General features: G+C 45.5%; 1 protein-coding gene across 1 annotated transcript in view; it reads left to right on the top strand.

The window, feature by feature from the left end:
- Positions 1–229: 229 nt before the first annotated feature.
- Adam12 (ADAM metallopeptidase domain 12) overlaps positions 230–16692 on the top strand; it is a 275101-nt gene continuing 258638 nt past the window's right edge. Inside the window, exon 1 of the mRNA XM_070011400.1 lies at positions 230–311. Coding sequence (XP_069867501.1) covers positions 230–311 — 82 coding nt within the window. The remainder of the gene's footprint in view (positions 312–16692) is intronic.

The following is a 16692-nucleotide window of genomic DNA, read 5'->3' as shown; positions in this document are numbered from 1 at the left end:
GGGCGCGCGCGCAGGCGCACAGGCGCGCGCACACACGCGCGCACTCACACACACGCGCGCGCGCACACCGGGGGAAACTTTAGGAACAAATGCAAGGCTAGAGTCGCTCCTCGGCGGCGGGGCGCTGCGCGGGGGCAGCCGGAGACCCGAGCCCGCGTGGAATGGTGCGGCGCTGGCCGCTGGCCCCGAGAGCTGCCCGCCGCCGCCGCCGCACCGGAGCCCGGCGACCATGGCTGCGCGCCCGCCCGCGCCCGCCCGCGCCCTCCTGCTCGCCCTGGCCGGGGCGCTGCTGGCGCCCCGCGCGGCCCGAGGTAAGTCCCCGCGCCCGGCCCGGGCGCGCGCGGCGGCGGGACCCCGGGATACCGACCCCCGCTCCACCCCCCCAAGCGAGAGGAGGGGACCCCTGACTCGGGCACCGGCTCACAGCCTGGGGGGCCACCAGGTCCCCTCCTCTCCCGGTGACATCGGCTCCGTGACACGTGTCGTCCGAGGGGCGCGCGCGCGTGGGGTGTCTCCCCGCCCCTCTCCCGTCTCGGGGCGCCCCGCGCGGCGGCCGCTCCCCTCCTTGTCCATGACCAGACCCACCCCGCACCTTCCCGCCGCGCCCCACACGTGGAAGGAGGGTCGAAGGAACCCTCGCACCCCTGCAGGCTCGGTTCTGGGCGGTAAACGGCGGCGTGCCGGGCTCCGCGTGCGGGGCGAGAGCCTCGGGTGAGCGCCAGGCGCGCTCCCCCAGCCCCGGAGCCGCCGGCGTCGGAAGCCCGCGCGGCCCGCACCTGTGGCCGCGGCTCGCGTGCTCGGGACGCGCTCAGCAGGTGCCGCGTGCCGTGCTGCGCCGCCCCGGGGCCGCCGGGGGCGCTGTCGGCCCGTCCACGAGCCCTGGCCCGCGGTCTCCAGCCCCCGGGCTCCCCTCTTTCCCGCGGGTCTCTAGCAGCTGTTTTTCAGCAGCTCTCTTGGTTGGGGTTTACCTCGTGGTGGTCGCAGCCCCCCCCCCGCCACCCCGTTCTTTAGGAGGCCAGAACACTGTTCTTGCTAATGTCAAAGGCCGAATGGCAACCTCGTGATTAATTATAAAAGGACCCCCCCCCATTATACACAATTAAGAGCCAAGGAAGAATGCCACGGACCCCTCAAAGAACCCTGCGACCTGCAAATGAAAGTAACAGTAGCCCCAAGGGGAGGTTCGGTTTGAGAAACCCGAGAGACTTTTTTTTATTTCCCCCACCCTTCCTTTTCCTTTCTTTTTACAAATTTGTTCCTCTGGATGTTTATTGCAATCAAGATTTTAAACAGAGCCTCGGAGTGTGCCTCCGGTGGTCTTTAATGTGGAGCGATGTATCCAGAGGTCTGCGGGACACAGATGACCCTTAGAGGAACATGTTTATTACATCAAGCTAATAATACGAAATCATTTCATAGGGGGTGTTATTATGTCAGGACTACAAGTTTAGTGGACAGTGTGTTCGTAGGGTAGATAGGACTCCAGGCACTTTATTCCCTCTTCCCATCCCTTCTCCCTGCTCCCCCTTCCTTTCCCCTCTACTCCCAGCCCCACTACCCCCAAATAGCTAAGTAAGTAGGTCTAACTTTGGCCCTGTCTAGCTTCAGATGGCCGTCCTTCTATCTCAGCCTCCTGAGTAGCTAGGATTACAGGTGTGCCCCACTACCTCTAGCTTCAAGACCTAAGCACGTTTAATGCCATCGTGGATCCGTAGCTTATTCACCCTAGGATTCTCAGTATCAAATTTCAATCCATCCGCAAATCATGTCATGGAGGGTGCTTGCAAATCTAGACAACTAGTGAAACATTTCTTCACAGTTGGCAAGGGAAGAAACGAGCTTGGCTGCGGGCAGGGCTGTCCTGAGTTTGGCTCCACTTGCGCTCAGGCACAGCTGCCCCATTGGTGCCTTTTGTGGCAACTCAACCCCATGGTTCAGAACAGAACCCAAGTCCTCAGGTCCCAATCCTCACCCGTCCCTCCTCCCCAGTGTGTGCGGCCCCATCTGCCTCCTCCAGCCGCCCCTGCTGATGCTCACCAAGTCACCCAGGGGCCTGCGGCACTTAGGAAGATACCAGCATGTACTCCCACAGACCTGTCCTCCATCTCGAGGACCTTCCCACCGACATAGCTTGCAGTCAGAGCCCTGCTGCAGAAGCTTCTGGAACACTTGGCTGCTTTCTCTCCACCAAGAGGGCTGTGCTTTCCCTAAGGCCACTGCCAAGGTCAGTATTGTCCACCACCAGCTGCACCATACAAGTTCTTCCCTCCTTCTCTCCTCCCCCCCCCCAGTCAGTTCTGGGGCTTAAACTTAGGGCCAGGGCCTGGGCACTGTCCCTGAGCTCTTTTGCTCAAGGCTAGCACTCTACCACTTTGAGCCACAGCTCCACTTCCAGTTTTCTGGTGCTTAATTGGAGAGTAAAATCACAGACTTTATTGCCCAGGCTGGATTTGAACCTCGATCCTCAGATCTCAGTCTCCTGAGTAGCTAGGATTTTAGGTGTGAACCACCAGTGCCTGGCTCATGCAAGTTCTTCTTTCCTTGGTATCATCTTTCCTGTCCCCGTGTGACTTGATCACTTTGTGGCACAGGGGTCAGAGGTCACCTAGGGATGACCTTTCCTACCAAATCCCAGATCCGCTCCTCCTGTCCTTCCATTGCTGACTGGCCTGTTCTCAGCACTGTGGCTTTCTCTTCCTTTGTGGGGTGATTTGGTGGGGTGCCTCTTCCTGAGGAAGAGGGTTTGGGAATACAGCTTTAAGTACTTGGGTGTGGAGGTTGCTTTCAGCTGATTGCGGCAGTGTTTTCAAAGTTCTTTTCCTCCTGGAGTGAGCGGTTGTGAGGTTTGGAAGGTCAGTGACACCGCCAGAGACACAGCGCCTTCTGTTGTAGCAGCCACACTTCGATGTTAGCTAGGGCATTTGTGCTGAAGTCCTCATGGTCTCATGGTGGTGGCCATGTCTCTTGCTGTCACATCTTCTTTCTAGGCACTAATAGGGCAATAAAAGCAAAAGGCAAAGATATCCAATTCCATTTTTACAGGAAAATAAGGTTTTCAGAATACACCATCCAGTCACTGTTAGCCACCCAGGATGATTTTTTTTAAAGGAATATGTTAGCTTTGAGATTCTTTTTCTTTGACTTTCTTTCAGTCTGGTTTGGGCTTTCTGTTGACATTTAATTGTGAGACATTGGAAATCCCATGTGTCTCCACAGATAGAGTTACTAGCTGCAGGGCCTTCATTTTGTTGGAGATCTCCCTCTATCACGGGTTAGATTTTCTTGTTTCCCCTCGCTCAGGTTAATCACATTCTCTAGGAAAGAACCCTCTCGTCTCCCACTAGAAGTCTAAGCCGGTGGTAGGCTAGAGCTCAGCTCTGGAGCAGGGAGAAAGGGGACCCCACGCCGCCATGCATATGTTCTTAAAGTTAATCCTTTTGCTTTCAGTCCGGCTCATTACCACTTTACATCCGTGGGTCTGGAAGTGCTGAGCTCAGACGTCTCTGCCTCTGTCCCTGGACGCACACCGCGTATCCGTGCAGAGTGGCAGGCACTCCCAGAGCCCCGGGGCTGGGAGGCCTTTGGCCAGCCTGAGCTGGTTCTGATGGGGGCACAGGAATGCCTCTCCCCAGCGCTCCCCGTGTTCTGCTGACCCTACCTACTCCCCTGGCTTACTTCGTCTCTTGTAGAGTCCATGGATTCCATCCTCTCTTTTCCGCTAGGCAGGAAATCACTGTCCCATCCTCTTTACATGGTTCTTCTTATTTTCCAGGGGTGGGACACAAGGCATTACGCTTGCAAGACATGTGAGCCACCGCTGAACGTCTCCTCCAGCCATGGGCCCTCTCTGGTTGGGTCTTCTCCCCAGCCCCTTGCTTCTGATTGTTGCTCCGAGTGTTCCTGCCTGTAGTCTTCTGGAGGGTGTGTGGAGAAGCACCTGAGAATCCGCACCACACTGTAGAGCCAGCCCAGCGTGGCGGCCACGCGTGCACAGACCACGTTCCTCCTCACACTTGGCACTTGGCTCGTTCTCTTCCTTTCTTATGGAAACAACAATTAGATCCATTTTTAAATGTTGTTAAACTCTCTTTGCAAAATCTATAAAAAGCTCAAAGTCAATATATACCTAATTAGACAAATGCTGCAGCTGTGTAAACTGTAAAAGGAAAAAAATTCTCTTAGGCATAACTATCATTTAAAGAAGCTGGGAACATTTCCTCCTGGCATAGGTGCTCCTGGATGCACTGGGGACAGTTCAGGGCCGTGTGTGTGTGTGTGTGTGTGTGTGTGTGTGTGTGTGTGCGCGCGCACATGTGCACACATGCATGTGCACATACATATATTATATGTATATTATATACATAATATTTGTAGCAGCCTGGATTCTAAGAGCTTTCTTAAGCTAAATTGTTCCCTCACTGTCCTGATTTATGAAAAGACAGGTGTGAGAAGCATTTCTTGATCTTCTGTGTGTTTTCTAGCCTCTTGGCTTTATGCACCCCTCCCTACCCCCATCCCCTTGCAAGCAATATGTAGCTTATGTGAAGCAATATGAGGCTATCAGTCTCTAGGATGAGGAAGTGAGTCATTCTTATGTGGACAGAGTGTGTTAGAAGGTAATTCCTGTGCATGTGTAGTTGCTATTGGTATGCCCAGGATGGGGTGCATCGAGGCCAGGTGACCCTCGCTCCTGGTCTGGTCCGCCCTGTTGCCACCCTCCTGCATCAGCAGAGCATCCTTGTGGACACAGGCAATGTCTACCTTATCTCCTGTTGGAGAGTCAGGCTTAACCCAGCCACTGCAAATATGGAGCAATCCAGCCACTCCATAATAACAGCCTCTATGGCAATGAGATTGTAAATTAGTTTGCTCTGAAGCAGAACAGAACAGTCCTGCATTAACTTGGTTTCCTATTCCAACGTGCACCCTGAGCTTTGCACCTTCTGACAGGCTGCCCCTCCATCCTCTCCTTTCTCTCAGCCCCACCTCTTCCTGTGTTCTGGTATTCTCTCCCATGCCCATATACCAGGCCCTGGACAGAGGGGGGGGAAGTCCAGAGTTCTCACCTCTTGGGATCGTTTTTGTCAGTTAAGCTTTTGTGTCATCTTAAGGCTCCATGAAGGGCCTAGGCTTCTTGGCAGCTGTTTAAAAACTTGGGCATCGTTGTCCTCTGCTCACTCGGCACCGCCTGGGCCTCCTGCTGCTGGAAGCTTTGTATCCCTGGCCAGGACAGGTAGCCCTTCTCAGAGCTGATGACGCTGGGCAGGGTGGTGCACACCTGTGATTCCGGCTTCTGGGAAGGTGGAGATGAGGAATGTGATTTATCCGTTCTCCTTGCTTTGTGTGTGTGTGTGTGTGTGTGCTTGCACGTGTGTGTTCACCATGAATGCATCATTCTGCAGTTTGATCATCACACTTTCCATGGACTTATGTGGGCATGTGCACACACAGACACACACCTATATGCACATGTATCTGCCTGTGTGTGTATGTATATACATGCATCCATTTGTGTGCATGTATGTATACATACATAGATGTGTAGTTATACACATAAGGAGTGTATAGACATGCATATTTTCATTACATTTACATGTATATATGGTATATGTGTGCACATCTCTATCTTTTTGGCTTTTCTGTTTTTGAATCCATTCATTATGAAAAATCCTTATCTATTGCCTTTGTTCTTTGCTACCTCATCTGTGTTGTTTTCCTCATCTCTCTGTTCTATCTTCAGCTTCTCTCTTGTTCCTTCTTTACATGCCAGGTGATGTCACCACGGCTCAGTTCCATTTCACCAACTTTCCTTTGAGCTGTGTCTAAATCACTGTTCACACTGTCTGCTGACTTAGTTTATATTCCCAGTGACTTAATCATTCATTTACGGAAGGTGTATTTTGTGCTTTTCCCGACTTATTAGGTCTTTTGAAAATGTGTGTCCTGTCCCTATGTTTTCTTTGTATTTGTCTATGTCTTTAATAACTTTGGATCTATGTATTGTCTTCCCTTTCAGATTATTTCATTGAGAATTTAGGGGCAAATTCTTTTTTTTTTTTTTTATCATAGATTACCTCCCGAAACGTTTTGCAGCTTGGAATTGTAACTCCCTTCCCCGCTGCCTCTACTGTGGGAGTCCTGTGTACCCATCTCAAGTACAAATTTGGGAAGTTAATTGTGGAGCTCTGTGTGTGACGGGCTCTTAGGGGTTTCTCTTGTGTCAGCTCTGAGCTAACATGAATTTCCCATCTTGTACGTGCTCATTGTACTTCCAGTCTCGACATCCATGTGATAAAGGCTTGAAGTTCGATTCCCCAGCCCTCACTGGTCTCTGGGTAGAGAGAGAAGCCATTCTGCATCTTCACTAGGCATTTGGTAGCCTTTTTTTTCTAGACCCCATAACTTGGAATGGATAATCCTTCAAGGCTCTGTGTTTTGTTTGCTTCTTTCTTTTTTATTGTTTGTGATGCTTGGGGGTAGAACCTGGGGCCAAGAGCTCCGTGGGCGAGTGCTGTAGCACTGGGCTCCCTGCCCGGCTCCCCTGGTTTCCTTGCAGGGTGTGGGCTCTGTCTCCATGTGTTCAAGTGACTTCCCATCCCTACACCTTGGCTTTGCCTGGAATCTGCGGCGCCTCCTGGGTTCCCATGGTACTGGCAGCGTCCGAATGCTCTGGCTGGGAATTCCTTTAATTCCCTGCAATTTCCTTTCTTCCTCATTCAGCAGTGTGGGTTCTCTAAAATTGTTGTCACATTTTATTCAGCAATCTGCCAGGTTTCAGTGGGAAGATTTTTCTGGGTAGTCCACCATATTTTCAGAAGCAGAACTCCCCAGCCTTGGTGTTTTGGCTCCTTCCATCAGCACACTTCCTTGCCGCCTCGCACCATCCCAGATGGGGGCCAGGAGCTGAGGACACAATGGTGTGAAGAGCCACACAGACCCCTTGTGGCTCACACTCATGGGGGGGAGGGGGCGCGCGTGTGGTTCTCGAAGATAGGCAAAAAATGAGCTGCAACCTGGCAGCTCAAGTCTGGGCTTTGGTGCTCAGAACCAAACCATTCCCGCAAGGCTAGCCTTCCGCTTGGCAGCTGCAAGGGTGAGGGGTGCTAACAACGGGGCACAGCTGAGCCTGGCAGGGGGTGGGGTGAGGGGGCACCAGCTGTTCCCATCTCCCCCTGACAGAGGCAAAATGAGGACAGCTGCAGTTCAGGCTCGCTGCCTTGCTACCAGGAGAAGTGTCCGCAGAATTCCACGCCTGTCCACCTTCGGGGAGCGTACACGGAATTTGTTCCTGGTGATTCTGATCACGACAGGATGGTAGGATGGGCTAGGCGGAGGTGGTACGCATTCCTCTGAGTCTCTGCAACTTTGGGGCATTCATGGATTCCATGCTGTTCTCCTGACCTGTCTGGAAGAAGCCCAGATTCTTGGTCGTCATGAAATTGTGGTTGTGTTGAGTACTTGATTCGTTCAGACACATCACGAGGAGATCCTAGTCCTTAGAACGTTGTTTATTCCCCAGAATTTCACAGGTCTTCTGAAACACTCACTGCCAGTTTGCTACCCTGTATTTCAGATTCTTTTCTCTGTGTCCTGACCCTGCTTGTCTGTAGAAAGAGCTTGAGTTGCAGCATCTAAGCTGCCCTGCAAGGTGCTTGATTGCAAACCCCTGGGCTCCTGGGGGTGAAAACCACAACTTCCACATGGCCTCCCTGGGACTCTGAGTGGCCCAGCCCACTCAGCTTCTGTTGGTCTTGGGATGCCGAGGATGGAGCTTTGAGGAAGACACGGAGCTAGACTAATACTTGAATCTTTTCTGTACAGGTCCCAGGGCTTGTCCTTGAGCCTGGCCTTTGAGAACCTGTTTGCAGGGCCCTTGGTTCTGTGTTAAAGGATCACATTGATTTCTCAGATGAATTGTCTTTTCTTACAGAGACAAATCAGTGTTTCCCAGTTCTGTGCACTTTCTGCTTCTCTCTCCCACAGGGAAAATTACTTATGATGGAGGCAGAAAGCATTTATAAGATTAGAAATGCATGCATATGCCTGCACTAGATAATTATCTCCTGTCATGTGACAGGTGACCATAACTCTCACATGCTGCCTGTTTATGATCTCAAGCATTCGTGGGTCCCACATCAGAGTGACGCTGGCGTAGCTTTTCTCAAAGACCTCGATCAAGGTGCAGCCAGGGCTGGCTCCAAAGTCCAGTAACAGAATTAGTCCTTGAGTGGCTAGATGGACGGTGGGGGTGGAGGGGGCTCATCTTGGTTCCTAGAAGCCCCTCTAATTTCCTGCCCAGCAGCGTGCTTCACCAAGACACCACAGCTGAACAGGAAGAGAGGAGAGCTGCCAGACAGAGCCATGCATTTGTAGTCTAATCACAGAGGCGATCTCCCTAGTCTGTTGGTTAGAAGGAAGTCACTAGGAGAGTTTGCTCTTCACCCCAACCCTAGTGGGTTGTTAGGAAGCATGGTACCAGGAGACAGGGTCACTGTGCTTGCTAGATCCATCTCACACAGACCCTGGTTATCTTATATTACCTTGTTTATCCTATGTTGGATGACTTCAATGGTTTGAAGGGGAAATTATAGATGAAAGTTTGGAAACTTAGCATGAAAGATTATTGTTGATTAGCTCTCAGTAATTTAAAAAGAACATTTCTTGGGCTTGTGTCCTATTTATTTTTAAAATTCTCCTGGTGTTTACTATCAGTGCTTCGCAGAAACATCATGAGAAATGAGCTGAGATTGTGAACTATTGAAGTAGGTTATCAAAGGAATAATGAAAATCATTTTGTGAAGCGGTTTAATATAAACAACTGGGTGGCCTAATTAGTGACAGGCCTGGGAATGTGGACTTCAAGATCTGACTAGGTCCTACAAATTAGTATACCCATTTATATTCTGTTTTATATCTTTTTTTTTTCTTTTTTTTTGGGGGGGGGTCTGGTCGTGGGGACTGAACGCTGGGCCTGGGTGCTGTCCCTCAGCTCTTCAGCTCAAGGCTAGCTCTCTACCACTTGAGCCACAGTGCCACTTCCGGCTTTTTTTCTTTTTGCTTATGTGGTGCTGTGGAATCGAACCCAGGGCCTCATGCATGCAAGGCAAGCACTCTACCACTGAGCCACCTTCCCAGCCCCTCTGTTTTATATCTTATATCCTATGTATATATGTATATCTTCACATATATACGTATGCATATATACACATATGCATACATTTATGTGCATAAGAACATACCTGAGTTTGATTTCTTTAATATTTTACTATGTCTTTGTTTCTAAGAGAGATTGGTCTATGATATTTTACTCACTGTATTCTTGTCTAGTTTTGGTTTCAGGGTTTCTATTGGCCTCACCATAAAAGCTAGGGAGGTTTTCTCTCCTTTTGTATTTTGTGAGTTACTGTAAGATCATTATTATTACTCTCTTAAAGATCTGGTGGTATTCATCATTGTAGCCATCTGGTGCTGTAGGTGATAGAGACAGAGAGCTAGAGAGAGACACAGACAGAGACACAGACACTAAGACAGAGAGAGAGAGCATGCACATTGGGGAAAGTTTCATTCGATTTCTTTAACAGAGCTAAGGTGATACATTCCAGTGTCAGTTTTGGTAGCTTTTACTTTTCAAAAATATGTGTATGCTATCTAAATCAGCAAATTATTGGCAGAAAAAAATCTTTATACTAATATTTTGCCCAGGTTGTCTGCAATTAGGTTCTCCTTTCCTGAAATTTAATTTAAAAAAATCAGTTTTTCTCTTCTCTTGCTAGGAATTTAAAAATTTTATTAACGTTTTCAAATAACCAAGTTAGGTTTCAGAGACTTTCTTTCATTTTTATTTCATTGATTACAGCCCTGTAGTCATTTTTTCTTCCTAGTCTGTCTGTGATTTTGTCTTCTATCTGCTTTGGTGTCTCTTTGTTGAGAATTTCCTAATTTTCTGGTTAACCACTTGAATATATAAACATGCCCATATAATACTCCTTTAGTTATAATGAACTTTCATAGATAGAGCAGTTTCATTATCATTGTTTCAAATCATTAAAAAAATCTCTCTTGTGATTTTTCTTTGACACTTGCTTTATTTAAAAGTATATTTCTCAATTTCCATTTTTGGGGATTCTTATAGGTATCTTTTATATACTTATATCTGTTTTCATTTTCTTATAATCAGAAAACACATTCTTTATGATTGTTATATTCACATTTGTTGAGATGTGGTTTACACACCACTTACAGTTTACATGAGTGAGTGTTCTGTGAGCCTTTGAATGGGCTATACACTCCACAGCTGTCAAATGGCATCCTGGTCTGTAAACACCAGCAGTCGATGGCGTTACCAAAGCTTGTATGGTCTTATCTATCCCTTTTGTTTATTATTTCTATCAGTTAGTAAAAGAAAGAAGAAGGCTTTAACTAACATTGTCAATGGGTTCTCCTTACAGTCTTAACAGTTTCTTTGCTTTGTGTATTTTGAAGTCTTGGAGTTTGTGCACCTGTCACTAGGAGAATTCCTCTCCATCTGCAAGCAGTTCATACCCTGAAGTCTACTCCGGTATCAACCAAACCTGAGTGCTTGGAGCCACCACATGTAGCATGGAGTAGCCTTTCCTTTTAAAAAACAATCATTGTAAAGGTGATGTACAGAGAGGTTACAGATATATGATTCAGGGATTGAGTACATTTCCTTTTGAACATTGTCACTCTCTCCTTCATTCTCTCCCAACTCTCCCAACTCTCTTTCTCCTCCCAACTTCCCTTCCCCCAAAAGTAGTATAGTTCATTTCCAGAATAGTGTCTCGTGGGGTTCCCTGCAAAATTGGTTCATCCTTTGTCCTACCGTTTTTGTGCTTCCCCTTCCCCTCCCCAAATCAGATAAACTTATATACAAGACATAGGGCACAGAAATAAAAAACGGACAGAGGGCAAACACCAAAGAAAAAAAGGAAAGAAGAACAGAAAGGAAAAAAACCTGCAAATAGTATAATAAAAGACCTCTTATTTCTGTTTCATGAAGTTCATTTTGAGAAGCATAATTTTATATGACCTTATGATCTTATTGACCTTGTGATCAATACCCCTTCATTATAAAAGCTCTGGAGAAGCTAGGAGTTCATGGAACAATCCTCAATATAATAAAGGCTATATATAACAGACCTACAGTCAGCATTATACTCAATGGTGAAAAATTAAAACCATTTCCTCTAAAATCAAGAACTAGACAAGGATGTCCGCTCTCTCCACTCCTCTTCAATATAGTACTAGAATTTCTAGCTAGAGCAATAAGGCAAGTGACAAACATAAAGGGGATCCAGATTAGGAAAGAAGAAGTAAAACTCTCCCTCTTTGCAGACAACATGCTCCTGTATTTAAAGAACCCCATAGATTCCTCTCCCAAGTTACTTGAGCTGATCCAAAACTTTGACAAAGCAGCAGGGTATAAAATTAACCCACAAAAATCAGTAGCTTGTCTGTACGCCAGCAATGAGAAGAGTGAAGCTGAAATTAGGAAAGAACTCCTTTTGCAATAGCCTCAAAAAAGATACCTAGGAATTAACCAAAGAAGGGAAGGACCTCTATGGTGAAAACTTTAAAAACCTGAAAAAGGAAACTAAAACTAATTTAAGGAAGTGGAAAAAACTTCTATGTCCTGGATTGGAAGGATTAACATCATGAAAATGGCACTACTGCCCAAAGCTATCAACAAATTCAATGTACTACCCATCAAAAATCCCAACAGCATTCTTCAACAATATAAAAAAAGCAAGCCTTTTCCTTAAACCAAAACCAAACTCAGCATGTCTACTTACACCTGAAGTACATTTCTTGTAAACAGTCTAAAACTGGCTTTACATTTTTAATGAATTTTATGGGTCTCTGCCTTAATTGGAATATTTAATCCAATTACATTTAATTTAATTATTCACAAAGGAGTTAAGTTGATTATCTTGCTGTGTCTTTTTATATCCACTCAATATGTTTTTGTTTCCTTTCCTGTTTGCTTTTGGACTTAGTTGTCTTACTGCTTTTAAGCTGAGCTTCTTTGTTTATTGTTATGTTTTCGTGGTTGCTGTTGAATAGAATATGTATATGCAATTTACAGAGTAACAAAAAGCTGCTTTGAGATCCAGAAAGACTGCATGAAGCTCAGATTGAGCCAGTGGTGTTTGCTAGTAATGTTCTGGTTAAACTATTTTACATTTAAGTCATTCATCCATCTAGCATTTGTTTTGATGTGCAGCATGTAAACAAAAATGGTCTCTTTTCAAATGGCTACCCAATGATGACCACTATCTTATTTCAATGATGGAAAATCATATACTGGCCATATGCAAAATGTTCATGCATATTTGTGTCAATCTCACTTTCATTGGCTTCTGTCCATCTGTCTGCACTGCTACTGGATCATAATAGCATCAAGTGGATCTAAACCCCTGACACCACTCTTCATAGTCATTCTGTGCTTTCTTAACAATTTCCCCATAAACCTTAGAATCAAAAAATGAATCACAATACACACAAACAGGATTGCATTAAAATTCCAGGTGAACTCAGAGAGGAATGAGCACCTCTTAAAGTTTGGCTGTGTGCTACAATTTGCCTTCCAAAGGCTGTGCTCTTTTATTTCCTGCCCTGAAATCTGTCCATTTTTGATATTATCTTTACCAATTATATCATTTTTTGCCAGTTTTCTAGCTTAAAACAGTTTTAATCTGCATTTCAAATTTGTTGTTGGGGGTTTAAGAGTTTCTTTAAGACACAACTCCCTTCTCTTCTTAGTTTCAAAATTAATTGGCTCTCCAGGAAGCTGAACATGAACAATCACACTATCGGTTGTTAAGATTGACCCACTGGACCAGCAGGATCCACACCTACAGATCCAGTCAGCTGCAGATCAAAATATCTGTTCAATTATAGTACTTAGGAAGGCTGGGAATGGGAGGACCACAGCCTAAGGAGAACCTGAGCAGAAAACCTGAGAACCTTTCTTAACATCACTGGGTGGTGTGGTGTGCTGTGCTTACCATCCCAAACTACCTGGGAAGCTGAAGTTGGGAGAATCCTTGTGCTGAGCCTGGGTGGGAAGGTCTCCAAGTCTACATTCAACAACGTCGGGAACCCTAAATATATTTGGGCTGTGGTTCAGACATGTACCTAGGCAGGAAGTGAGACCTTGTTCTGGAAATATCAGGGGGAACACAGGGCTGGGGATGAAGCTCATGTGGTATAGCACCAGCCTAGCAGCCTCAAGTCCAAAATTCAAACCCCTGTCCGGCAAAAAGGAAATCGTGTCTGCACTGAAGATGTAGAGATTTGTCCTTGTCATGATTCCCCAGGCAATACAGCATGAGAACTATTCACAAGGCATATTAGCTATATGTAAACATATAAACAGCCCAAAGGTAACTGAGAGGCCGCAGGAGGTTGTGCATGGGCTATAGGTAAATGCTACACTATTTTAACACAGGAGTTTGAGCATCTCTGGGTTCTGGTATCTTTCAGGAGTCCCAGAACCAGTCCCACTAGGATTCTGAGGGACAACTGCACTGGAAAGCTGGCTGGAGAATTTGCTCTAGGTTTCTAGCCTATTTGGCACATGTATTCCACACATACCAATTTACTTCCAAACTTGAGAGTAGCCAGTCCTGCTTTAGTCTTGCTGATTAGGTTATATCCCTTAACATATAGTGGACGGCTCCTCACCAGAACAGATGGGCTGTAGGCAGAGCCAAAGAAAGAAAGGGGCCCAGAGAGATCTGAGCCACACTGTCCAGCTCTTTCTACCAGAGGTCTATGATACGCATCTCTATGCCTTCTCTGGAGAGTATAAGGGACAAGCCAAAGGCTAATGGAAGTTCTCAGAAGTTCACAGAAACAGAGATGGAAGAGGAGGTAAATGGTCGTATTAAATGCTAACACATTTTTCCTTTATTTTTATTTTTTTCTTTCAATGTATGATTCTTGTTTTTTTAAATTATCAGTTCATATCCTTTGGTCATTTTAGCATTGAAGTATTTGTTTTCTTAGTTGATTTTTATTAAGGGGTATTTATATATTATGGCACTACTCTTCTGTGAGCCATAATTTTATTTGAATAGCATCCATCTCCTACTTCAATTTTAGATGTATCTTTTTCTTAGTTACTTCTCTTTCTTGTCATTATAATAGGATCTGCTTTTCAGTTTTATTTTGCAATGGTATTTTCTTGTATTGATTTACATACAGACCTTCTGGAGCCAGTCTGTTTATTGAAATATCTTGCTGGTTTTAGTAGATGTTTAGTTGATTTTCTTGGGTTTCCCAGGCAACTAATTGTATTACCTATAATTTCTCTCTTCTAACATTTATTTCTCAGAGTTCTATTTATTGTGCTAACATAGTATCTGACACAAAGAACTGCTTTGCAAATGTATGTGAGGAGGATGAATCTCCTCTTCTCATTCAGACTTTTTACCTAAAGGCTCCTGTTGTTCTACCAGGGATTATTTCACTGTTCATTTAGGATGGAAAATTATTATTATGAAGAAAGGCCTCTCTAGTTGTTTGTTTGTTTGTACCAGTACTGGGGTTTGAACCAGGGCTTAGAGTTCTTACTCAGCGTTTTTGCTCGTGTCCAACATGGTATCACTTCAGCCAAACCTTCAGTTCTGGCTTTTGGCTGATTAATTGGAGATAGTCTCTCTGATTTGCCTCCCTATGCTGGCTTTGAACTGCAATCTTCAGATCTCAGCCTCCTGGGTGGCTAGGATTATAGATATGTATCTCTAGTTCTAAAATAAGGCTTTGAAAAATAATCGGTATTGGATATAAATTAGTATTCACTGATTCTCAGATACTTCTTTTTTTTTCAGGCAAGGGGTAGGTTTATTCATCGTCTGGCTGGCATCAGGCCATCTTGGTCCTCCAAGCGGTGGGGAAAGGCCTGGGAAAGAGAGAGAGCTGGGAAAGAGAGAGAGAAGAGCTAGAAAAGAACAGCGAGAGAGCAGAGAGAGAGAGAGAGCAGAGAGAGCTAGAAAAGAGCAGAGAGAGAAGGGAGCTGGGAAAGAGAAGAGAAGGAAAGAGCTGAGAAAGAGCTAGAAAAGCAGAGAGAGATCTCAGATACTTCTTGAGGCATACTACCTCGTGTCTGTATATGTGTGTCTCTCTGTGTTTTTCTTCTGTAGAGTTCTTTGAGCTCCTTTTGTTAGATGTAAAACCCTCTGTGCTTGAACCCATCAATACAAATTTATTCATTGATTTATCAATGTAACTAGTCATTGATAGAGAAATAAATATAATTATATCAAAAGAGCTTTACATTTGGGGTCACATTCAGTCATGTCCAGATAATATCATATGCTCAATATGCTACTTTTTTTTACATCTGTATTAATGGCAAAGCACTGTTATATGTGAATTGGTTATTGATTAAAAACTCCATGGCTTAAGGCCGTCACATGGGACTTTGTGTCCTGAGTCAGGATTTGGGGCTGGTGGTCTAGTTCCTCCCCAGTTGGCTGCTGTTTTGAGGGGCACAAACCATGGCACAGTGACTGGCCTCTTCTCCAAGTGCCTTGAGCTCTCCAAGTGCCTTGAACATTCCACCTGCAGACTGCCCTGGCCGAGGCACAAGAGCAAGTGTGTTCTCACATGCACATCCATTTAGATCCCTTACTGGCGTCTCACCTGCACACATCGTACCTCTGAGCTAAGAAGGCAAGCTCAGGATCAGGAGGAGGAGATGGGCTCTCTACCCCTGAGAGGAGCTGCAAAGCTACATCCCAGCCTGAGGCAAGGGGCTTTTGGGAACTGGATGGAGACAGAGCCAAGGATTATGGCCATTCTGTGATCAGCCACAGGCAAACGTTGGGTGTCCCATCTTTGACTTGATGTGTGTTTTCAGGATAGTAAAAGTTACATGACACTAATCTGTCATGTCTGGCTTTAAAAGCTGTCCCTTAAAATTATCTAGACCCAGCATCTTTATGAGACATAAATCTTTAAGTGTTTTTCAACTTCTTACCTGCTCAGGCGTTTTGCTCTTTCTTACTGAGTTGATTTTGCTGATGTTCCCTTTCCTGGAAAATCTTTTCTGGCACCCTTATTTTTAGATTCATTAGTATAAAGAATGTGTAATGCTTGATTGTAATTTAATTTTTATGGCTATAATTATACCCATTTCTCTTTTTTATTGTAAATTGATAAATGGTGCTGACATATATTAATGGGGTACAAAGTGATGTTATGATTTTTATACTTGTGTATACTTATGGAGTACAAAGTGACGTTGCAATTTATGAATGCATTGTGGAATAATTAAAGAAAGCTAATTAGCATATCCATCACCTCAGATATTTATAGCATGATTTTGCAGTGAGAACAGTTTAAATTTGTTCTCTTAGTAATTTTGAAATACATATTATAGTAGTACAGTATTAGCTACATTCTCCCTGTTGTACACTAGGTCTCCAAACAAACAATATTCCTTTTTAAAAATTTTTTTATTTTTGGGCTGGGAAGGTGGCTCAGTGGTAGAGCGCTTGCCTTGCATGCTTGAGGTCCTGGGTTCGATTCCTCAGCACCACATAAGCAAAAAGGAAAAAGCCTGAAGTGGCGCTGTAGCTCAAGTGGTAGAGTGCTAGCCTTGAGCTGAAAAGCTGAGGGACAGCGCCCAGGCCCAGAGTTCAGGCCCCGCGAACGGACCCCCCC

Source organism: Dipodomys merriami, unplaced genomic scaffold, assembly GCF_024711535.1.
Source record: "Dipodomys merriami isolate MVZ:Mamm:240054 unplaced genomic scaffold, mDipMer1.0.p SCAF_82, whole genome shotgun sequence".
Taxonomy (NCBI): domain Eukaryota; kingdom Metazoa; phylum Chordata; class Mammalia; order Rodentia; family Heteromyidae; genus Dipodomys; species Dipodomys merriami.
This window is presented reverse-complemented; position numbering and strand designations above follow the sequence as displayed.